This window comes from Protopterus annectens, chromosome 3.part0 (genome assembly GCF_019279795.1).
Source record: "Protopterus annectens isolate FY-2018-M chromosome 3.part0, PAN1.0, whole genome shotgun sequence".
Classification (NCBI taxonomy): domain Eukaryota; kingdom Metazoa; phylum Chordata; order Ceratodontiformes; family Protopteridae; genus Protopterus; species Protopterus annectens.
The window spans coordinates 215,340,348-215,363,536 of NC_056731.1; the positions used below are offsets into that span (position 1 = coordinate 215,340,348).

At 39.6% G+C, this 23,189-nt stretch overlaps 1 protein-coding gene across 1 annotated transcript in view; it reads right to left on the bottom strand.

The window, feature by feature from the left end:
• Positions 1 to 23,189, bottom strand: part of DNAH11 (dynein axonemal heavy chain 11) — a 4,606,558-nt gene that overhangs the window by 3,341,558 nt on the left and 1,241,811 nt on the right. Inside the window, exons 26-27 of the mRNA XM_044065542.1 lie at positions 20,359 to 20,583; positions 160 to 251 (exon numbers count right to left, since the gene is read on the bottom strand). Of these exons, the coding sequence (XP_043921477.1) occupies positions 160 to 251; positions 20,359 to 20,583 (317 nt within the window). The remainder of the gene's footprint in view (positions 1 to 159; positions 252 to 20,358; positions 20,584 to 23,189) is intronic.

Sequence of the window (23,189 nt, forward strand, 5' to 3'; positions counted from 1 at the left end):
CCCTGGCCAGTAAGCTGCTCTGATCTAGACTATTTAGTCATTGCTTGAACTGAGCAACTTAAAAAAGACAAAAAAAAATACAAATTGTCCATCTTTTCTCAATCTATTAGAGAACCTTTCTTTGTACTACTCTACAAAATGAAAAAAAAATGTATAAACCTTTGTTGTAAGGCCTCCAGTTTCTCGTAGAGGTGAGGTTGGTTTGTTGCTTCAATTACATTCTTCATTTTGGCATTCTGAAGCATCAGTTCCTACCATTTTGCAAGAGAAAGAAAACACATGTAAAGTGTTGAGTGTAATTTCGATAAAATAAGTAAGAATACAGTTTTTGAAGGATTGCATTGCAAATGTGCAGTTTAACTAATATATATAAACTATTCAAAAAAGTTTCCTTTTGCACAATTTGTTCTGGCACTTTTAAACTTGCTCACTTCTTCATTTGATGAACCGCAATGATAATTTCTTCCTAGAAAGTTTTAAATAAGTAATCCAACCACATTCTTGAATTAAACTTAGAAATAAATGTAATTAATTCAGATTTAGCATTATTTTGCTATGATTACAAAACACTGCAAAAATATTTTAAGCAACCATAGAATCCTAATGACACATCAGAAGTCTACACATGAAGTACATGTAACAAAAAATGAAAACAAAGGTCTTCCTAAAAAATATCAGAAAAAAACAGTAGTATGATAGAAAAGGAGGATAGTCACTGAAGACTTAGGTGTCCACACAAACTAAATGTACAAACAAAGACTATGCAACACACCATAAATAAAAAGCCATTACAGTATCTGCTAATCTACTAGGTAAAAAGGTCTACTTGAGGAACTCCTCACAGATGGATCAAATCTTGGAAGACCCCCTGATCTAGTTTCTATCCACAAAGGGCCCTTCTCAGCTGGTCTGCCACAAAATTTTGCTTTGACGGAATGTGAGGATGCCTGTTGAGTGAGACTGTGCTGTGAAGCTATATCCCAAGATAACATGGCTAGACTGCAAAGGGGGTATGATCTGGTTTCCCCTTGCTTGTTGATGTATCACATAACTCTGGCATTGTCTGTAACCACTTGAATAGGGCCTGGGGAATCAAAGATGATTCAGAGAGTTGAGTGCCTTGATCATGGCAAGCATCTCCTTGATATTTATGTGCCTGCATCTGTCCTTGGTTTCTCACACCCTCTGCACTTTTATACTTCCTGAAACTGCAAAGTTCAAAGCACCTGTGATGACTGACTGCTTTGGAGCAGGGAGGGAGAACCAAAGATCAGAATTTAAGGATATCTGTAGTCTTGACCAAAAAATTTCTCTTTTGACAAACCCCAGTACTGGGATCTGTTGATAATGTGACCAAAGAAATTTCAGATACCACTGCATTCTTCTCATATGGAGTTTTGCCAGGGGTATCATGAGATTCAAAATCCTGAGGTATTTCCTTGAAGTGCCAAAGTCTGAGTGGAAAACCTTAGAAATAGATCTAAATAAAGATATATTTTTTCCTGTGGAAAAAAAAGCTCTTTGAAGTGAGGTGTCTAGTTAACATCACAGGAACACACTCCTGCATGAAGAAGTCAAGAAAGTCTTTTGAATGTTCTCTTGGAATGTCAGCTTGTGCAAGAGATCTGTCACCTAAGAGAAAGACTCTTGATATTTTGAAAAAAGACTCTGCAAAGAGAAGCACATTCTCTAAATATAGAAAAATGTGGATAACCTATAGTCTGCAATGAACTATAATTGGAGCTAGACACTTTCTGAACACACACTTTTTTAAACAAGAAACATCTTTATTAAATTATCAGTTATGACACAGGAAGTCACACATTTATATACATGAAAAAAAACATACTGACATATTTTCAGTTGCAAAAATTATACATCACTTATAATCTATCAAGTGATGCTCAGTCAAACATTACATAGCTCATTTAAATCCTGCCTTCCTTTAAACCTTATTCCTCCTCCAAAATGTTATTCTTCATGTATTGTTCCCACAATTCCCATTTTTTCTGTGTAATTTGCTCCTACCCTCTCTTCTAAAGATCCCATTTTCAGTTGTTTTATCTGTTACTTTATTCACTACTTCTAGTACAGTTGTTTTAGACTTTGATTTCCATTTTCTAGTAACTGCTTTCTGGCAAGCACCATAATTAGACTCAGCAAGGCCTTACTATGTCTAGGCAATTTGCTTATCAAGTATTTCATTAATTTTGTATACAGAAAAGACTTGAAACTGCCTCAAAATGTTCCACAACACTGGAATGTCCTTTTCTGGTTTTATCAGGTATAAAATAATCTCATCTGCAAATAAAACTACCACACCAATTATATCCTTGAATTTCTGAGTTCCTTAATTTCTTTGTCAATGGCTCTAAATGCAATGCAACTAGCAAAGATAAATAAGACACCCCTGCCTGGTTTCTCTGCCTAAACAGAAATTATCAGAGAAGAACCTACCCACTTCAATTTTTGCCTCCGATCCCTCATATATCCTCCTAATCAACCTTATAATTTTATCAGTGAATGCAAATGCTTTCATTGCCCTGCTCAAACCCAGCTTACTCTGTCAAATGGTTTCTCTGTATCAAATCCCACTAACAACAGTGGTATTTTCCTACATTCTGCTTCCCTCTGGATCACCGTTGTTCTATTAATGTTGCCAAATGTTTCCCTCCCCTCCGCAAAACCACACTGATACATATCTATCAATTTTGGCATCATCTTTGCCATTCTTTTAGAAATTGTAGACAAAAATACTTTATAACCATGGTTTAGAATTGAAATGGGCCTATATGAAGCTGGATGTGATAGGTATTTACCCTGTTTAGTATTACAGCCATTGCTGCTTTCTTCCAGGATGTTGGTACTTCTCCTCCTCTTAAAATACTGTTAAAAAAACCTTCCAGATCTTTATCATTTGTTTCCTTTCTATCTTCAAAACTTCCACAGCAATAACATCTATTCCTGGTGACTTTCCTGTAGATTGGTTATACATCACCATTTTATCTCATCTCCTCCTATCCTGTTAGTAATTGTGCCTCATCTACCTCTAATCCTGGCATATTTAACTCTTCCATAAACATTTCCATTTGTACCTTTTCTTGATTTCCATGTTTCTCTGCTTTATACAGATTTTCATAAAATTTCCGAAACACTTCTAGCACTAAATGATCTTATTATCTTCCTTGTTATAGGCTCTCTAAGCTTGGCGACAAGACTTTCTGTTTTCTGTTGCCTGAGTCGTTGTGCTAAAAGTGTTTGTGCTTTGGAGTTATCACAAAACAGTTGCTTAAAAGAAGTCTTTCTAAACTCATGCATATTATTGATGTAATTACTTATTTTCTGTTTAGCATTTTGCAATTGCTCCTCTTCTTGTTCTGTGAGATCCCCCCTATTCTGCAATATTTTAATCTTGTCAGTCCCTCTAAATATGTTTTGTTACTTCTTCACCATATTTCCCTTTTATTTCCACACTATTTTTAAACCCCACTTTAATTTTATCCTACTCCTTAGCTATATTTTCAGAAGAAATTTCTACCTTCTCTAATAACTCTTGAATAATTTTCACTGCCCATTCCTTAACTTCCACTCTTTTCAACAGATACGTGGGAAAAAGCCAGTGCCTTATTTTTATTTTATTACCCTGCATTTTTATTTTAGTTATTATTGGCATGTGATCTGAAGTAGATATTGGATATGTATGAAAAGTTTCAGTTAAATGTACATGTTCTGTCTAGCCTACCCTAGTTGTTGTATCTTTGGGAACAATACATAAATTCACTTCAAACTCCTGCTACTTGAATTCACATCTTCCATGCCAAATATTTTCATACATTTCTTCAAAAATCTGTCCACTTTTGTTATATCTTCCCTTCCGGGCCCCCCAGACACATCCTCACTGCTGAAAATCAAATTAGATTCCCTGCTGAAAGCTGATTATTTCTCCCAGAAGTTTTTTAAGCTCCCTTATAGCTTTAGGTGGAATATAAATACATGCCAGTGTAATCATCCTCCCTTGCCAGTAGCCCCTTAGCACTACAAATGTAACATTATTATCTTTTTTTAATCTTCTTCTATCACCAATGGAACTCTTCTTACAATTAATACAAGTATCCCCCATTCCCTTTGTCTCAGATATTCTGCTGAATGACAATCCTGAAAACCTTTCTTTATCAAACTCACATACTCAGTTGTTTCCCAAAGCTTCTCTATTTGCACTCTACATTTTTAATATTGCTTTTTTATACATATCTGTGAGACCCGCTCGAAGCACTCCTTAAAATGGAGAACATCGACATTTGTGCTGTAACAGAGACCTGGTTCAAGGCAGCAGATAGCACCTCTCCACTACCACGCTATAACTCATTCCATACCTTTCGGCCCCAGAATTTGGACCGAAGCTCCAAAGGCGGTGGTGTTTCCATATTCATAAAGGATATGCACACCTCCATACTGGTATGGCACATCAGAGATACTTCAGGTGCAGCTAACATTGGGCAAGGCAGTGATTCAGGTCGTAGCTTCCTATAGGTCCCCAACCATGACCCAAGACTCACACTCCACGTTCCTAAGCACCCTGGAGAATATTAGGGTCCAACCTAACACTCTCAAACTGGGCGATTTCAACTACCCCTCCATTAACTGGGAAAACCACTCATGTACCAATACACTTGCCCAAATTTTCCTGGAATTCATTAATTCCATTGACCTGGAACAGCTCATTCTTACCCCCACTAGAGGTAGCAACATCCTTGACCTGGTCATTACTAACATGGGTGACCATTGCTCTGTACCAATAGTCAACTCCTCCCTGGATAGATCCAACCACAAACTAATCACCTTGGAAATCCACCCCCCCCCCCACCCACCCACAGCAAAGGTAACCACCATGAAAAACTTCTCCAAAGTTAACTTTGGGCTCCTAAAAACAGAGGTGGCTGACTTCACGGCACCCATGCAATTGGAAAATAGCTGCATGCCCGCCGAATCATACGCTAATGCCCTGTATGAACACATACACAAATGCATGGATCTCGCCATACCCAATAAAACCAAGATGCTCTCCTCCAAAAAAGAAAGGAAACCAATATGGTGGCCCCCTGCCATAAACAAACTCTACAACAGAAGGAGGAAACTGATGAGAAATAAGGTGAAGTCCCATGACTAGTAAAACTCCCTTATCAGCCTCAACAAAAAGTTGAGATTCCTCATCAAATCCTCTAAAGCTAGCTATGAAAACAGAATTGCAGCAGATAGTAAAGACAACCACAAGGCCTTCTATAGTTATGTAAAGAATCTCCATGGCAATACCCAGATTTGCTCGGAGCTATTGTACAATGGCACCTCCAATACCGAGCCAACAGATATTGCCAATATACTGGCCGACAGATTCAATGACAACTTTACCCCTCTCTCCTCCACCAAAGGACCAATCACCAATATCAGCAGATTGCCAGGCATCCAGTATTACTGCTGCACAGGTTAAAACAGCACTGTCCAAGGCCAAGAATACAGCTTCTATGGGACCTGACAATATCCTTGGCTGTGTTATACATGAACTACAGAGTGAACTGGCAGCTCACCTGTGTGCCCTGTTCAATCACAGTCTCACCTCAGGCTTTTTCCCTACAGAATGGTGCACTGCTACAGTCATACCTCTCTACAAAGGAGGAGTGACTACAGACCCTGGAACTATTGGCCCATTAGCCTGACAAGTCTGATATGCAAAGCTATGGAACACATCATCATGGACCTAATAAACAAAGATATAGGGAACCTCCAAACTCTGGATCCCACACAGTTTGGTTTTGTGAAGTGTAGATCATGCCTGCTCAATGTGGTCAACTTCTTTGAGTCAGTCACCAGAGATGTGATTGAAGGCAAGGTGGTTCATGCAGCCTACCTTGATCTGGCCAAGGCCCTTGATACCATTCCCCACTCACGAATCATAGAAAAACTCACTAAGCCTGGCATCAACCCCTATATCACTAAGTGGGTTGCAAACTGGCTCACAGACAGAACCCACAGTGTGAAAGTAGCTGACTCCAAGTCAGACTGTCGACCAGTCACGAGTGGAGTCCCACAGGGTTCGGTCCTGGGTCCTCTCCTGTTTGGTATCTACTTCTCTGAAGTCCAGGCCAACACAAAGGGACTCTGGCTGACAAAGATTGCAGACAATTGCAAGTTGAGAGCCATAATTAACTCCTCAAGTGATATTGACATCCTAGAGAAAGGCTTCACTGAGACCAATGACTAATGTCAGAACCATGGTCTTATGCTCCATGCCAAATAAATGTGCCATCATCCCCTTTGGGAAAGACCCAGTTCCTATGAATTACCACATCGATGGTAGTCCACTGAACACAGTAGGTGTCATAAGAGATCTGGAACACAGGTTGACAGCAACCTCTCTTTTAACCACGACATTGCCACTAGGGTCAGAAAGTCCTTCTATGTGGCACAGAGGTGATCTTTGCTTGACTTACAAAGCCATGTCTGACCCAGCTCTGTTAGAAATGCTACATCTAAAGAAATCCTAATCCCTCCACACTACACACTCCAGAGACCTCAACCTCATTACCAGAATCAACAGAACAACCTGGAAGGACAGGTTCATAACCCAGAGGCTGCTCATGCTATGGAACAGACTTCCCATACATGTCAAGCGGAGTGCCTCACTGGCCGTCTTCAACAGAAATCTTGATGAGTGGATGGGAAATAGAAAATTTACCCCGGGGATCACTCCAGTGGCTCTACTTGACAGAGGCACTGGGAACTAAGGTCAGGTGGCACAATGCCAGGGTAATCCTATGGGCTAGGCTTGTAAAGGCTCCAGGGCCATTAGACTAGTACACACCTATGAACCTATGAACCATTTACATTTAATGATAATACAGAAAGTGGTGTCATTATGGTAAGAAGTTATTATTCCCAACTGTTAGGTGTAATAGCTTTTTTTTCAAATGTCTAGTTCCAGATTTTGTGTTACATGCATATGCTACTGTTTGGCAGATTGATATTTTATACAGTTGTTTCTTGACATAACCATTTGAACCTATGTACATCTTACAAAACTTTCTGATTTAGCGAAAGCCCTCAAACAAAAACAAAAAAGCAGAACACCCCTAAAACCTATCAACTTAACATTAACACACAAAACTCTGTACACCTTCACATACTGAAGTTTAAATCTCCTAATAGGAACAATTGCACAGCCACACTCACAGACCTGGATTAACCTATAAGGAAGGGTATCCATGATAAGACGAATGGTATAGCCTGTAACCTATAAGGAAGGGTATCCATGATAAGACGAATGGTATAGCCTGTTCTTCAACTAAAGTGCTAGCTGTTTTTGTCTTATCTTTATTCTTCTCATAGATTGGGAAAACACTTGAATGCTTTCAGAAAACATTAAATTCTAGTCATTGAAAGAAAGAAGTATTCTGTTTCTATTACCCTTTATCAGACTGTATGAGAACCAGATATACAGTTGCCTGTACAAATACTCATTTATTTGCTAGAGGATTTTTTTATTATATTCACTGTTATTTTTTATTTACTTCTCCTTAAAACTTGTTACTAGATCAAGTCAAGGACCTTAATCCAGTCATTCCCCTATGCAAGAGTTAGAAAAAGGACATTCATTTTTCTTGTATCATGCTCTTTGACCAGACTTTAATGATTTTTTTTTTAAATACTGCAGTGCCTACAATTCTTAAAACTGAACAAGGAGAAAGAAAGAAGGGGAAAAGGGGTCACTTGTTTACTTTGGTATCCCTGTTGCACTTGAAAATAATTGAGAAAACTTTACTTTATAGCATGCATAATATGTTATGCATTATAAAAATGCAACTGTTAAGAACATTTTTTTTACTTACAGTTAATTCTTTCCTTCCTCTTCTCCTCTCTCAAATGTTCTTCCAAACATTAATGACATGAAATAAGGCATATGCTTTGGAGTTCCCTACAAGTTTAACAAAGTAAAAAAGTCTAATATTTCCAGGTTTTCTTGTTCTGTCATGTTTCACAAATATAATTAATGCTTTGTAATCTCACATTTATTTGTCAATTTTTGAGTCGCTGGTTTTCTTCATGTTGATCTCCATCTCTTAAATCCAGTCTCTGCTTCATTTCCAAAGTACTCCCAGTTCTTCTAGTCAATTTTTTTTGTTTGTTTCTAAAGCATTTTTCTTTTAAACATTGGAAAAGGATCCACTGGCACAGTCTCTCTATGGGCTTTATTACCAGAAGAACAAGAAGCAGAATCTCCTCCTGTTTCATAACTCTTTTTTTGTTGGACAAACTTTTGTATTTCCTCCTTAGCATGTTCTGCATCAAAAATGATTTTGACCCTCCAGAAAAGAATATTCTGAAAATCCCTGGATACAGCAGCTTGAATCTCTTGCCTGCTTCTTGACATTCCCTGATTAGCAAATTAAATCCTCTTCTGCCTGGTGTACAAGTGAGTAATCATTTTCCACAAACACTCTGCTGTCTCCAGCTTTTAGTACTTTGCCCTTCTGCCACAGTTTTGTCAGAATTAAATCTTTCTGCTGGTAGGATTACATCTTTACTAGTAAATCTCTAGGTTGTTTTCTCCTGGCCAGGTTTGAAGCATACACATGATGTGCCCTTTCCATTAAGGACTCCTGCTGTGAATTATCAGTCCAGTTGCTTATCTGTGCTTTCATAAAATTAATACATTCTGTTCCTTCCAGCTTTTCTGGTATAGCAGAAAATCTTATGTTTTCCCTACATGTCCTGTCCTCTAATTCTATTATTTTTTTTAAAACATCTCAGCAGATTCAGGCATTCAGCCAGCCTTTTCTTCATTTCAGACTATGATTTTTGCAGGTTTATCACCTCATTATAATATCCGTTTAAAGCTACTTCCATTTTTCCAGCCTTTTGTTATTTGTGTTGATATACTCCTTCAGTGATTCGTTTATTTTAATCAGCTCTGAGTACATTTGACTTATTTTTTCCTTTAGATTACTAGATGTCATATCTTCTACCAAAGATGGACAGTGCACTGCTTTTTACCAAACAGCTGCAGAAATCTTCCCAGTCAAGTGTTTTCTCCTCACCTTTTGTGACTGATTTTCTTTCAGGCTCTCCGAGTTTCTTAAGATGACAAAGGATTCCAAACCGATAAAATTTAATTGTGTTCTGTCTTAGTGCCTCGACCACTACAGCCTTCAAAGAGTACTCTTTGAAGGCTGTAGTGGCCGAGGCGTTAAGACAGAACACAATTAAATTTTATCGGTTTGGAATCCTTTGTCGTCTTGTGGACTATTTACTGGTTGCCTTACCGGGTCTTTGTTTGCTGTTTGTTGTGATTTTTGGTCTCTCCGAGTTTCGTTTTTGCTGGCATCCAGGCAGTACACTTACTAGGCAGTTAATGAAATTTACCCAAAAAGACAAGTTTACTGGCTGACTGGCTGTCCTTTCTGTTTTCACACCGGAAGAGCTGAAATTAAGCTGTTACTCAGCATACAACCATCTTGGAAGTCTCACTTTATGAACACTCTTGGTGCAGTGGATAGTCCAAAGGGCAAGGCAGAGAACTGATAACGTGATTCAGACACACAAAACCCTTAAAAAATGCCTGGAGTCTGGATGATTAGGAATATAATGATAAGCACATTTTAACTCTGGTGTTACCAGGAAATTTGAAAGACAAATAAGATGTAACAGGTTGTGAAGTTTTGAATTTGGGCACCATTACAAACAAGTTTAATAAAGAAAGATTAAAAACTGGTCCCTTTGGCACTAGGAAGATCTTAGAATAAATCCCCTTCCCCAACTAGGAAGAAGAAACTAGGTGATCAGATGGCTAAGATCTCCTTTCAAAAACTACTTAATTTGTGGACAGGTAGAAAAGAGGGGGTGGAATCTAAGGGTAGGCAAGCAGAAATTGCTGAAACATGAATCTTAACAAAAGAAAAGGCCAGAGGGATACCTCAGACAAATAATCTAGAACCAGGGACAACCAGAGCTTAAAAGGGTCCTTGTTCTTAGCATGGAACCAACTAGAAAATCTTTCCCACTGATGTATGTACAGCATTCTAGTAGCAGTTTTTTTTCTCCTCCTCTAATACCTGCTACACATCTTCAGACAAAAAGGAGACAAAAAGGAATTAAAATTCTATCATACAGGCAAACAACTAAAGTGTTTTTAGATTGAGGTGTATTAAACATCCCTCTGTCTTGTGTGAGTAAATCCAGCCTGTGAGGAAGCTTGCAGTAATTGCACTTGGCCAATTTCAAAAGACAGATGAGCCACTGTTGCCTTGGCCAAAAGGTTGTCACCATCACTGACTTTGAAGAGACCCTCAGAATCTTTAGAAGGATCCTGTGAAGAAATGGAAGGAGTGTCAAAAAGCATACAGGAACATCCTGTTCATGAGAATGAAAAGACACCTGAATTCCACACCTGTTTGTAAGGAATCCTGGAGAAGATATTCTTTAACAGCTGAACTTAAGGTGATCCCCACCACTGGATCAAATCCTGGAAAACCCCAGGAATAGTTTCCATATATGACGATCTGCCATGCTCCTGCTAAGCTTATCTACTACAATGTTTTGCTCTGATGGAATGTATGAAGGCTGAAGAGTCAAACTGAGCTAAATTGTTACCTCTCAGGCAGTCATAGCAGGTATGCAAAGTGTATGAAATTTCATGACCCCCGTTTATGAGCCGTATCAGTTATTGTCAGTGATAATTTGCAAAGGTCCTGGGGATCAGAGATAATTCAAGGCCCTTAAAACAATGAAAGCTGCCAAAATCTCTTTCACTTTTATTCTGTCTGCCCATGGTGTCCCAGAGACCTTGCACTTTTACCCCTTTTAAAACCATTCCCCAAACAAAGTCTAAAACATCTGTTATGACATATGAGGGGGAGGGCTGCTGAATGGAGAAGGACAGACCTGGATTGATCTACCAACCGATGTAACTCTCTCTTGACAAAAAAAAAAAGAAATGGAATCTAAAAAGATAATGTGTGTTGATGCAGAGTCCAAACTGACCTGAGGTACCACTGAATTCTTCTCATGTGCAGTCTGTCAAAGGGAATCATAGAGGCCATGAAACCCAGAATCTTCAAAAATTCCCTAACAAAAGCCTGAGACTTGCTGGAGAACTCCAGAAAGATTTTTCCTTATACTGTGATACTCTGCCATATGGAAAAAACCCTTCCCAGGGGAGAATCTAGAAGACTTCCAAGGAAAACTAGAGTGTGAGAAGGGATGACGAATTATATCTGTAAATTCAGCTGAAACCCCAGACTGAGAAGATTAATGACCAATGTCAGGGAATGTTGACAATTGGAGAAAGCACCTGCAAACATAAGACAATTGTCTAAATATGGAAAAAATCTTAATGTTTTTAAACCCATAGTAAGCAATTACTTAAGCCAGCACTTTGTTATTACCTATGGCTCAGTGGATAGACCAAAGGGTAAGACACAGAATTGATGATGTCAGCCAGGCATAGGAAATAATATAAAAGTCCGAATTCCTTGCAAATTAGAATGGAATGGTAAGCATATTTTAAATTTATAGTTACCATGAAGCTGCAAACCGGTATGAGAGGTAACAGGGTTTAAAGAGATAATACTTTGAATCTTGGAATCTTGACAAACTGAGTTAGTTAAGGTCTATGACTGGTCTCCAAGTTCCCTCTTTCTTTGGCACCAGAAAAATCTTTCAACCAAAGCCTTTGTCCATTAGATCTGAGGGCACAAGTTCTGCTTTTAAAATAGGAGGAAAAGGGGATGTCTGGTTTGCAGAATGAGGAAGAATCCCTTGAAATGGTAGAAAGGTTTCCCACTGCCATCTGTACCTCCTTGTTGGATAAGTCGAAGAAACAGAACTCACTTGTATGAGACAACCTGATGCCACTGTGGAAGGTGGTGACCCAGACTGAGGGACAGATATGAAGACTTTTGAGGGTGGAAAGGAGAACGGGAGGCAAATAAGTCACTCAGATATTTTGGAGTGTACTTGATCTGAAAGGTGCCTCCTTTTTTTATTAAGCCTCTTTGTCACTGTTTTTTAAAATACTGCTTCTTAGAACTTTGCTGAGACTGCTTACCCTGTTTCCTGGAAAAAAAGATCCTTAGAAGAAAGTAAGGAAGAAATGTTTTGACTGAACTCTGCAAAGTAGGAATTGAGAATCTGAGTAACACTGCTGCTAAGCAATTTGCAAACTGAAAAAGGACTCCATGCTATCGTCATAGATTTTTCAAATTTCTTTCCAACCGTTAAAGCAGCAGAATTCAGCTGTTTCATAGAAAATGGCTATGCTCACTGTATGTTAATGCTGTTATTCAAGACATTTCAGACTTTAGCCTTCAAACCTTGAGCCTTGAGCAGCCTACCTGTCCTTGGGGGAAGTGACCTCAGCACAAGAAGCTGTAGTAATTGGTTGTTTGGGACCATTCCTAGCTCTTTTGTAGTTCACTGCTTAAAATCCACCTTTGCACGGCTTTGCGCAGTCGTGCGCATAGCGCAGCGCCGGTTAAACAAGGTTAAACTTGGTTAAACAACGTTAAACTTTTTCTGGCTCCGCCAAGTCTGCTCTTCAATTTTTCCCTTAGAACTGTTCTACTTGCAATCTAAACAGCATATACTCTATCTGAAAAGCTCAGCACTTGCTCCTAAAGCATTTTTATACAGGTAAAGCACTCTTAAACAAAAGAAAGTACTTCATTCACCTAAATTCTGTTGAGTACACATCTCCCTATAGGTCCTTTCTGACTCAGTTACACAGCAATCTTTTTCACTATTTCTAGCATGTCGAAGGGTCAGTTGCTGGCGTCCTCTCCTGTTCAGCTGGTGAATCTGGGAATCTTGAGGCAATGTTACAATTGCCTCATGTACACAGACAACCCTCTCCTCCTCCCAACAAATACAAATATATGAGAGATGCAACTATATAGCCAAACTGGAGGCTGAGCTCTCTCAATTCAGTACTGGCAAGACCAGTCAGGAGGAGAAGGTAACCACGCACACCACAAACCCAGTCTCACATAGAACTATCACAACAGCAAACCAAACACATAAACACGCAAAACATACTCGAGGCGCTGATTAAAAATCTACCAAAACAACAGAGGCCTCCAAAGCAGACACCCAAGCAACCACCACCTCAAGACATAGCACATGCAACACATAGTTCACAAAGTCAGTGTGCTAAACAGTCACAGCCCTTAAGGCCAAACAACATGCCAGACACACTTGTAATAGGTGACTCCATAGTCAGACACATTGACGTCCCGCTCACCAGACTGAACAAGGAAAAGGTCACAGTAAGCTGCCTGTCGGGAGCTAGAATCTGCCACATAACACAAGCACTCAGGTCACTCCACAGCAAGTACAAATATGACTCAGTCATTGTACATGCCGGTGTGAACGACCTGAGACGTACCTCCCTGGACTACATGAAAAGAGACATAGAGGAGCTCTCTGATTATGTAGCCCAGGCCGGTATGACCCTGACCCTGAGCAGCATCCTACCCTCACCAAGAATGATGCCACAGTACAAAGACAAAATGATCAGTTTTAATAATTGGCTTAATTACTGGTGTCATTCTAAGGAGATCCAATGTCTGTCTGCTTGGGATGACATGCTTGACAAGCCACTCTGCTTCGCAAGGGATGGCTTGCACCTGTCACCCCTGGGCTTCCAGATATTGGCCAAGGCTCTTGCCACCCCCATAGTGCCTTTTTTAGGCAAGGCTCAAATGACAAACCTACCTCCCTAGAAAACACAAGTGGAAAAAACTAAGGGTAATGCTGCTCAATGCCAGAAGTCTAAACCTCAAGATGCACGCCCTCGAAGCCCTCCTCAGTATGGAGAACATCGATGTCTGTGTGGTGACTGAAACCTGGTTCAAGGCTCCTGAGAGCACCCCAGCACTATCAGGTTTTACTTCATATCATGCTTTCCGGCCCCAAAACTTGGACCGAACCACAAAAGGAGGGGGAGTATCCATTTTCATCAAAGATACCCACACCTCCAGGTTAGTGGCAACGCACAAGCATCGGAGACTATCCAGGTGCAACTAACCATAGGCAAAACTGCCTTACAGTTTGTAGCATGCTACAGACCACCCTCTCAAACTCAGGAACCTCACACAGCCTTCCTGAAGACACTGGAGAGTATGAATGTCTCTCCAAATACCATCATTTTGGGAGACTTCAACTACCCAAACATAGACTGGGAACATTACTCAAGCCCCAACACCCTAGCCCAAAGGTTCCTAGAATTCATAAACTCAAATGCAATGGAACAACTAGTCACCATTCCCACAAGAGGAGACAATATACTAGACCTGATCATCACAAACATGGGGACAAAATGCTCCACACCAGAAGTATACCCCTCTTTGGTAAGATCAGACCATAAATTAATCTCACTGGAAATCCACATCCCGCCCCCACCCCCTGCACAAAAGACCACAGTGAAGAACTTCTCAAAAGCAAACTTCACACTTCTTAAGACTGAAGTGGTATCCTTCAAGGCCCCTGGGCCAGTGGAAACCACAACCCACACTGCTGAATCCTTTGCAAATGCCTTCTATGGGCACCTTCAAGAATGCATGGATCATGCAATCCCAAATAAAACCAAGACCCATTCCCCAAAGGCAGGCTCGGTCTGGTGGACCCCAGCCATAAACAAACTTTACAACAGGAGGAGAAAGCTACTACATGACAGAGCAAAATCCCTAAAAGGGAAGGCGTCTCTGATCAGTACTAGCAAAAAACTACGATCACTCATAAAATCATCCAAGGCCAACTATGAGAGAAAAATCGCAAAAGACACAAAAGACAATCACAAGGCCTTCTTTAGCTATGTTAGAAACCTGGGTGGAAACTCCCAGATATGCTCAGAGTTAGTCCAAAATGACACAAAATACACCGAACCCACTGACATTGCCAACATTCTGGCAGACAGGTTCAGTGCAAATTTCTCCTCCCTCCCCTCCCCAAAGGAGAAATAACTATCCCAGCAGAGTGTAGCCTCCCTAACATCTCAGATGCCCAGGTGAGAGCCGCCCTCTCTAAAGCTAAAAACACAGCATAAATGGGACCGGATGGTGTCCCGGGCTGTGTGCTACATGAACTCCAAGAGGAACTAAACCCACACATAAGGCTGCTGTTTAATCTTAGCCTTACTACAGGATACGTACCCAAAGAGTGGCGCACGGCAACAGTGGTCCCACTTCACAAAGGCGGTGCTTCTACGGACCCTGGAAATTACCGCCCCATAAGCTTGACGAGCCTGGTCTGCAAAGCTATGGAGAGGATCATTGTGGAACTCATAAACAAAGACATTGGGGACCTACAGACATTGGATCCTACCCAATTTGGCTTTGTCAAGGGCAGATCCTGCCTTTTGAACTTGGTCGACTTTTTGAAACAGTCACTAAGGCCATTGATGAGGGTAAGGCAGTTCACACAGCCTACCTTGACCATGCAAAAGCCTTTGACACAATACCCCACTCGGGCATCATAGACAAACTCACCAGCTTAAATGTAAACCCATATGTCACAAGATGGGTTGCAAACTGGCTCAAGGACAGAACCCACAGGGTCAGAGTTGCTGGAGCTATGTCAGACTCTAAGCCAGTCACAAGCGGTGTCCCACAGGGCTCAGTCCTGGGACCCCTCTTGTTCGGCATTTATTTTTCCGAGGTACAGGCAAACATAGGAGGATTGTGGCTGACAAAGTTCGCAGATGACTGCAAACTGGGTGCCATAATTGATACTCCAGCGGACACAAACATCCTTCAGAGAGGCCTCATAGAAACGGATAATTGGTGCCAGAGCCATGGCCTTAAGCTGAACGCCAAAAATGTATAGTCATACCCTTTGGGAAAAACAAGGTACCGACAAATTACCACATAGGCGGTAATCCATTAGCAATGCGGAAGAGGTAATCAGGGACCTAGGGACCCAGGTTGACAGTAACCTCTCGTTTGACACTCACATTGCCAAAGTGGTTAGGAAGACCTTCTATATTGCCCACCTTATCATGAAGGGTTTCACATCTAGATCAAGAGAGGTCATTGTGCCACTGTACTCTTCTCTTATCAGGCCAATGATTGAGTACAATGCCCCATTTGGGATGTATCTCACCCGACACCTGCAGCAGTTGGAAAGACCCCATAAGTTCCTCACCAAGAGGATAAAGGGTCTTAAACATATGTCATATGCTGCCCGACTGAAAAAACTCCAGCTCTATTCAGTCGCATACCGCCTACTCAGAGGTGATCTGTGCCTGACGTACAAGGCCATGTCCAGTCCTGAATTAATGGACATGCTCCACCTCAGAAAATCCAAATCCATCAGAGTCACGAGAACAAGTGACTTAAACCTCAACACAGAAATAAATAGGACGTGCTGGAGGGACAGATTCATAACCCAGAGGCTCCCTACACTCTGGAACAGAATCCCAGTCCATGTTAGGCAGAGCCCCTCACTGACTCTATTCAAGAGAAATCTCGACGAATGGATGGGAGATCATAGGTTTACCCCGGGGGTCATCTCTGTGTCACTACTAGACAGAGGCATAGTAAACTAAACCCTAAAAGGGCGTAGTATTCTCATCCTAAGGGGTGGTGTAAGCCACATACACTCTGGCTAGGCTTATAAATGCCTTAGGGCAGATAGCCTAGTACGAACCTATGAACCTATGAACCTAAACCAGCATACTTCAGAGTGAGGGAAGCTAACATACTATATTATTAGTGGCAATGACTAACTTTCTTTGCCCCTTGGCTGAGTGTACAACTTCTCACACAGGCCACATGGTCATTTAAGTTTGAGCCCCTTGTTGATATTGAATTATCAGAGTATTAACAATCTCTGCAATTGTTATGCTGATAAAAAGCTCATGTTTATTTAAATAACCACTACAACATAAAACTGCAATTATTATTAGATATTCCCAAAAAAGATCTTTCTGCAGGTAATCGCACCTCTCAGTTTTGAATCTTTGGTGAGTTGTTTAGGTGTGTTCTATGATTTGAGGTACTGTACGATTATGCAGATAGCCTCACTGCAGCTGACCCTCATACACCAATGATCTTTCTCTTCTCCATCCTTAACTGTGATCCTCTTTGATGACCAGCCCCAGACCACTGCCTTGGACAACTTCCCTAACCCTACCATCCTTTCTGAGAGGTAGTATTTTCTCAAGACTAAAAAGATATCTCCTCTTTTCAGCTTACATTCGTGTCTCTTTTTGTTGTGCCCTTCCCTCTTCAACTCCTTTTTCCACATCTACTGTCAAACAATGTAATGCTCAAGCTGGTTCCATTTCTCCATACCTCTAAACATCTTTGCTCAAAAAATTTTGGACAAAGGCAATCACAATGGGGGACAAAATGCCCCAAATCAGGAGCATTTTTTTAAATATTACTTTATTTCACTTTAAAAGTTAATATAATAACAGATAATTCATTAATATGTATTTTCTGAACAACAAGAACATGAAACCCTAATGCCTGGCAGAAACAAACTAGAACTGTCTAGCACTGGGACTCCCAAAAATAAATAATCATGCAAGGGAACCAAAAAACAATGCCAAACTCCAGCTCTGAAGCACAAATTTGGTCATTAATGGAAAAAAATATTAAGCTCAGTCTATGATTCTCGAGCAACACGGCCTACTCCTTTAATGCCACAGAATGTACTTCCTTAGGACCTTGTACCTTACCACCTCAAAGACTCAAGTTCCTTCTATTTCTTCCCTAGTCACTCTTCAATCTGGGGCATTTGTCCCAATCCACATTACTCTATATTTCCATTTTGATACTATGCCATGTCACTCCAATGTAAATGCACAGCTGAAGAATCATATATTAATTACATAAAAATATTCATGTTTTCCAAAGTATTAAAAGCTCTCTTTAACTAATACCTCACTCCCTTTGCCATTGCCTTCTTCAGGGTTATAATCAGCATGCCAGATGGCATTTGATGAAGTTTTTGTGGTATTCATCTAGGTCTTTTCTTTAATATCTAACACTTGAAAGAACACTAGCAAGTTGACTAGTGCAGAGGATATTTAATAACACTGATTTTTTAACAAGGAGATTCCAGAAAGATGTATTTTGTTTTCTCAACTTCATTAATTGAATAGCTGTACAGCACCAAACTACTAAAACAGTATCCAGATCAAGACCTTACAAGATTTTAACATTGATTGTTTCAGGTCTAGTACAGGATATGTCGATGTACAACTCCAAGAAGTCTGTAAGCAAACAATGTCAGTGCTTATTATTGAGAAAAAAATGCTACAAAGGCAAACAAATGTAACTGCTGAAGAAATGCTCCTTTTGAAAGTAGTTTAATTATTAACATTTTAAATTAGTGTGAAAATGTAAACATATTTGAAACTAGAAAATAGTGCATTTGAGGCAACATATATTAAGATTAAATAGACCACATTAACAGAAGCCACCCTAATAGCGAAAACATCTGTGAACATGAAATCAAAAAGCACAAAAGCAAACTAACAAGTTTTCTGCTAGAAACTATATCCCCACATCCCTGGATCCTATACGTTAATTCGAAGTTGCACTTCTTCAGAGTGAAGGAATATTATCCCCCACCCCAAAAAAAGTGTCTCCAGTGTACTCCAGTTTCAGAGATAATATATTTAGCAAAAAGAGAGGTGTGGGAGAGATACTGAAAACTGAAGTGACAAAAGGGGCATAGCTTTCCATAAAAAATGCTGCAGTCTTTTAAATACTTGACATCAGTATTACATGAACTTGAAATCTCAGCTGTTGACATAATTTAGATAATTTCAATATAATGGAATTGATCACACAGAACTCGGTAGTTTAATGTTGAAACAAGTCTAAGGTATCCATTTCTTTCACAGTCTCTCTCATCTAACCCTGCAACATGTATTCTTTTCACCAGTGGCTATTTTTTCTTCTTCCTCTCTCTCGCTCTCTCTCTCTCTCTCTCTCTCTGTATCTAGACTGTCTGTCTCTTCTTCTCAGACTTCTGCTACTACAGTATTTCATTACACCCCCACCAGTAGACAGCCAGATTTACCTCTCTGTTCTCATTTCAAATAGTTCTATATGGTTTACCATTGTCTTTCTCAGCCCAGCTAGTTATACTAAATCTCTGTTCTTGTGGCATGTTCTACTATTATGCCAAGGATGGAAAACCACACATTTTGATTACTTTTGTGCTGGACAACAGTTCTCTCAGGCAACAGACACTACCATCTCCACCATGCATTATTTAGGACTAAGTTAAAGATTTGGTTGAAATGATCTCATTTCTTTGCTCAAGATTAGTTTCCACCAAATAGCCAGCTCCACAACGTAGAGGGATTAAGCTCTGACTATGTTGCAGATAGCCAGCATTTGAATAGCAGCTCAGTTGCCTATAGAAGCTGGTGGGGAATTATGGGAGTAAGTGGCCATTGCTGGCATGACCATCCTGGAGGGAGGGTAGGGAGGGAAGTATATCTGTCTAGTTACATGGGTGACACCTAGCAGAAGCACAAGGTGGAGTTTGAACCACGCAAGACCATGCTGCCATGTGCAACTGGTAGTGTAAGCAGAAAGAAATTAATTGTGCAAAGCCGTGCCTCCACTGGGAGAGGCAGCAACAGCAGAGCTTTGAAGAACTATTACAAGGGAGGGGGATGGTCTGCTGTCACAAGGAGCAAGCTGATCCACTCCCTAACACACCTGACTTTTGTCATGGAGCAGATGGGCTGAATAGAAATTTTGGGTTGGAACAAATGGGTTACAAGGCTCTTGCCTCTCCCAGTAATTCCTGGCTCCTGTTATCTCAAAACAAAGAAACTGTCTGGGAGCAGATAAATGAGCCATCAGGCTTGGTTTTGCAGGGAGGGAAGGGTAAAAAATAGTTCTCATCAAACATTCGAGTTCTTATCTGTCCCTCTGAGCTCTACATGTGTGCACTTCTCATTTCATTTCTGTTTTCTTTCCGTTTTGCTTATTCATTAATTCTGCACTAGGCAAGCCATCATCATTTCCTATTTCTGACTCAGGAAAATCTGCAGACATTGAAATATTACATCACAGTTACAAAATATAGAAATCAATACGAAAAGGCATAAAAAATAGCCATTAAAGTAGTAGTGCTATAAAGTCCAACAATGCCTATTAGCTTAACTGTATCATTGTTAATTCAGATCAAGATGGAATCTTGAGGATTACTTTCTGAAATATACCATTAACTATATGGGGGCACAAACTACAGCTATTTGTATATGTGGGATGATCACACTGATATTTAAAAAATCTAAAATGATGCAATACAAATAAAAGAAAAAAATATTAAAATGTTAACCTTGAAATCTGCATCAATTCCATCAAATTGTTTTGCATCTTCAGGTAGCTGATTTCTAATGTCATCAGAGCCAATGAAAATACTCTCAAGATGTGACCAAGTGCGCTGAACTTCAACCCAAATAGAAATCACACTGTCTGCCACAGTTAGCTTCTTTTGCCAGCTTGACACTTGTTCAATGAAGTACTCCACATGCTTGCTTAAAAGTATTGCTTGTAACTGCACCTGGAGGAGAGGAAAAACAAAGTACTTGCATTAGCAACAGAGATCAACATTTTAAAAAGGTCATTTTACAAACATGCATTCTACATTTAAATATGATTAGACTGTTCATCTCTATGTTTTAGTGACTGCAGTTTGAAACTACCATGCTACATTCTACTCTGGACTTCTTGGAGTAAATGTGGAAATGGCGGCTGATTTAGAAGCCATCTGGGTTCCTCAGATCTAACTTTAAATTAATGTCCTGCATATACTGTACTCTTGCTCTTCTTTGCTGGTGAATATTCAGCAGGTATGGTTATAACCTACTTAGTCCTACATGAAAACAGTGGTCATCTTAGAAGATCTTCGGTCATTTCTTCCATAATTACACTACAATCAGCAACAAATGACAGCTGCAGGTTCTGAGAATTAAACTGCTTCTCAGGTGAAAAAAATATAGTATCTTGAGCAATACACACTCTGTAATACTCTTCCTTGCAGGGTGACTACCATCTTGTGTATACAGAGTTTTGTACCTGCATCAAAAAAAAGTTTTCCAGGCTGCTGACCATTAATTTTTAAATACATTTCAAAATATTATTTTCCCTTTTCAAAAGTGGATAGCAAATCAAGTAGGGTTAAAAGCTGTGATTCAAAAGGAATTAATAACTGGAGATGGCAGATAATGGCACAACACATTTACTAGTGTTCTCCCAGTATAAAAACTAAGAATTCAGAAAAAGGCTGGTATAAGTTACTGGGTTTTTGGAATAATCTGGTTACAGGGCAGTGAGTACAATGCCTGGATGTCAAAAAATAATGAACATTAGCAATCAAAAGGAAAGCTGGTGAAAAAAGGAGAATTAAAGCTCTTGGTTAAGAATAATCTTATGACTGATCAGCAGGAAGCAGACCAAATGAGAGATGGTTCCCAGCAGCTTAGAAGAAGTTACCAAATGCAGTCAGATGTTTTTAAGTGGGAAATTAAAGAATACATAAAATCAAATGATACATGGTTGAAGAAAAGTAGTCCTAAGTCAACATAGAGGAAAAAAGGCAGAAAATGAGGCTTCCCATGAGAAAATGTTTGAAAACATAATAGAACCTGAATACAGAGCATAGAGAATGAACCTTAGGTTCTGTGCCATCCCAGAGAAATTGGACAGATCAGACATTTCACTTTTATGAGGACACATACAAGTAGATGGGCTGGTATTCTACAAAAGAAACTTTGAGAGCAAGCCATATAAACACCCTAATCCTTGCCATTAGGAAAATTCTTAGACCTATTCTGGTGAATAGGGAAATGTACCAGCTTAAGCACAAAAACATAGCAGAGAGGAAAAGTGCTGACAATCTGATGACAGATTTTTGGAGGAAAATTACTATTTTTATACACCCAGTAAAAAGAAGTAAATTCAGCCTACCAATCAGAAAATGCTATGCGGCTAGAATGAGACACAAGTTGTTGCATACAGTAGTTTTTGGAGTTTTTTCCTGGTGGTTTGGAAAAGTGTATGGAAGTAAAGTTGGCAGTGGAGGAGATGATAAAGTTTAGTCAATGAAAAGCAAACTAACAAGCTAAACAGAATTCAGCTATTCAGCCTTCCTCATGTAAATCAGGCCAGGGAGAGACTGTACTAGTGAATCCATTTCCACTGTTTTCAAAAAAAAAATGTATGCAAGATTAAAAGAAACCCAGGAATTGACCAGAAGAATAAGAAGAAACTTGGATTCAGACCAGATGCTGGTGCTGGCAAAGAGTGACGTTCAACAGAAAGATGGAAGATAAGACTAAACATATTTAAAAAAATAAAAGTAGGAGAATTGCAAAGTATTCATTTCACTATATTCTGGTTAAGTATTGGACTGTTGGGTCATAAGAAGCAATGTAAGGGGATTTGAATTATGCTGACTGTTATACTAGTGAAATAATTAAAGTATCGATCTCTCTCCCTTTCTCTTGTTCCTGCAAAGAAAAAAAAAGGATGGAAGACATAAAATGCCTGTAAGTAGAAAAAGGTTTTCTGACTTGCATTTGAGTGTGGTGGGTGCTTTGACTGCTTTGGCTTTGTTCGATAAATCAAGGAACAGGAAGAAACTAGACAGTTATTTAAAAACAGGTCAAGAGTTATAATGAATACAGAATAGGAAAACACACAAAAGTCTATGCAGAATGAGTCAGTGTATAGTACTGCAGCAGCTGGGAAGAAGGGATTGTTGAAATGAACTCAGTTGTTCAAATTAAAAATATCAAAGTATTATTAATTTATGTAAACAATGATTCAGATATGTTCCTGTGTGTAGCTTTCGCAAAGGGGTCTGTTTTCCAAGCTGAACTAGTTAAAAATAACAAATTAAGAAACTGCGTTAAATAGTAAGTTTATAAGGTATCTGCACAGCCAGATCACTTAGGATAATGCAGACATCAATCAAATACTGATTAGACAGTGTGCTTTGAGTGACACTTTCAGTGGCTCCCTGAGAAAAACAAATTAAGTTCAAAAGGGGAAAGGCATGCCCTTACCAAGAAGGGAAACTTGTCTAAAAAGAGAAAAAGAAATGATTTGTTTCTGAATTTGAACACTACTCCAGAGACTGTAGTATAAAAATAACTGAACAAACAG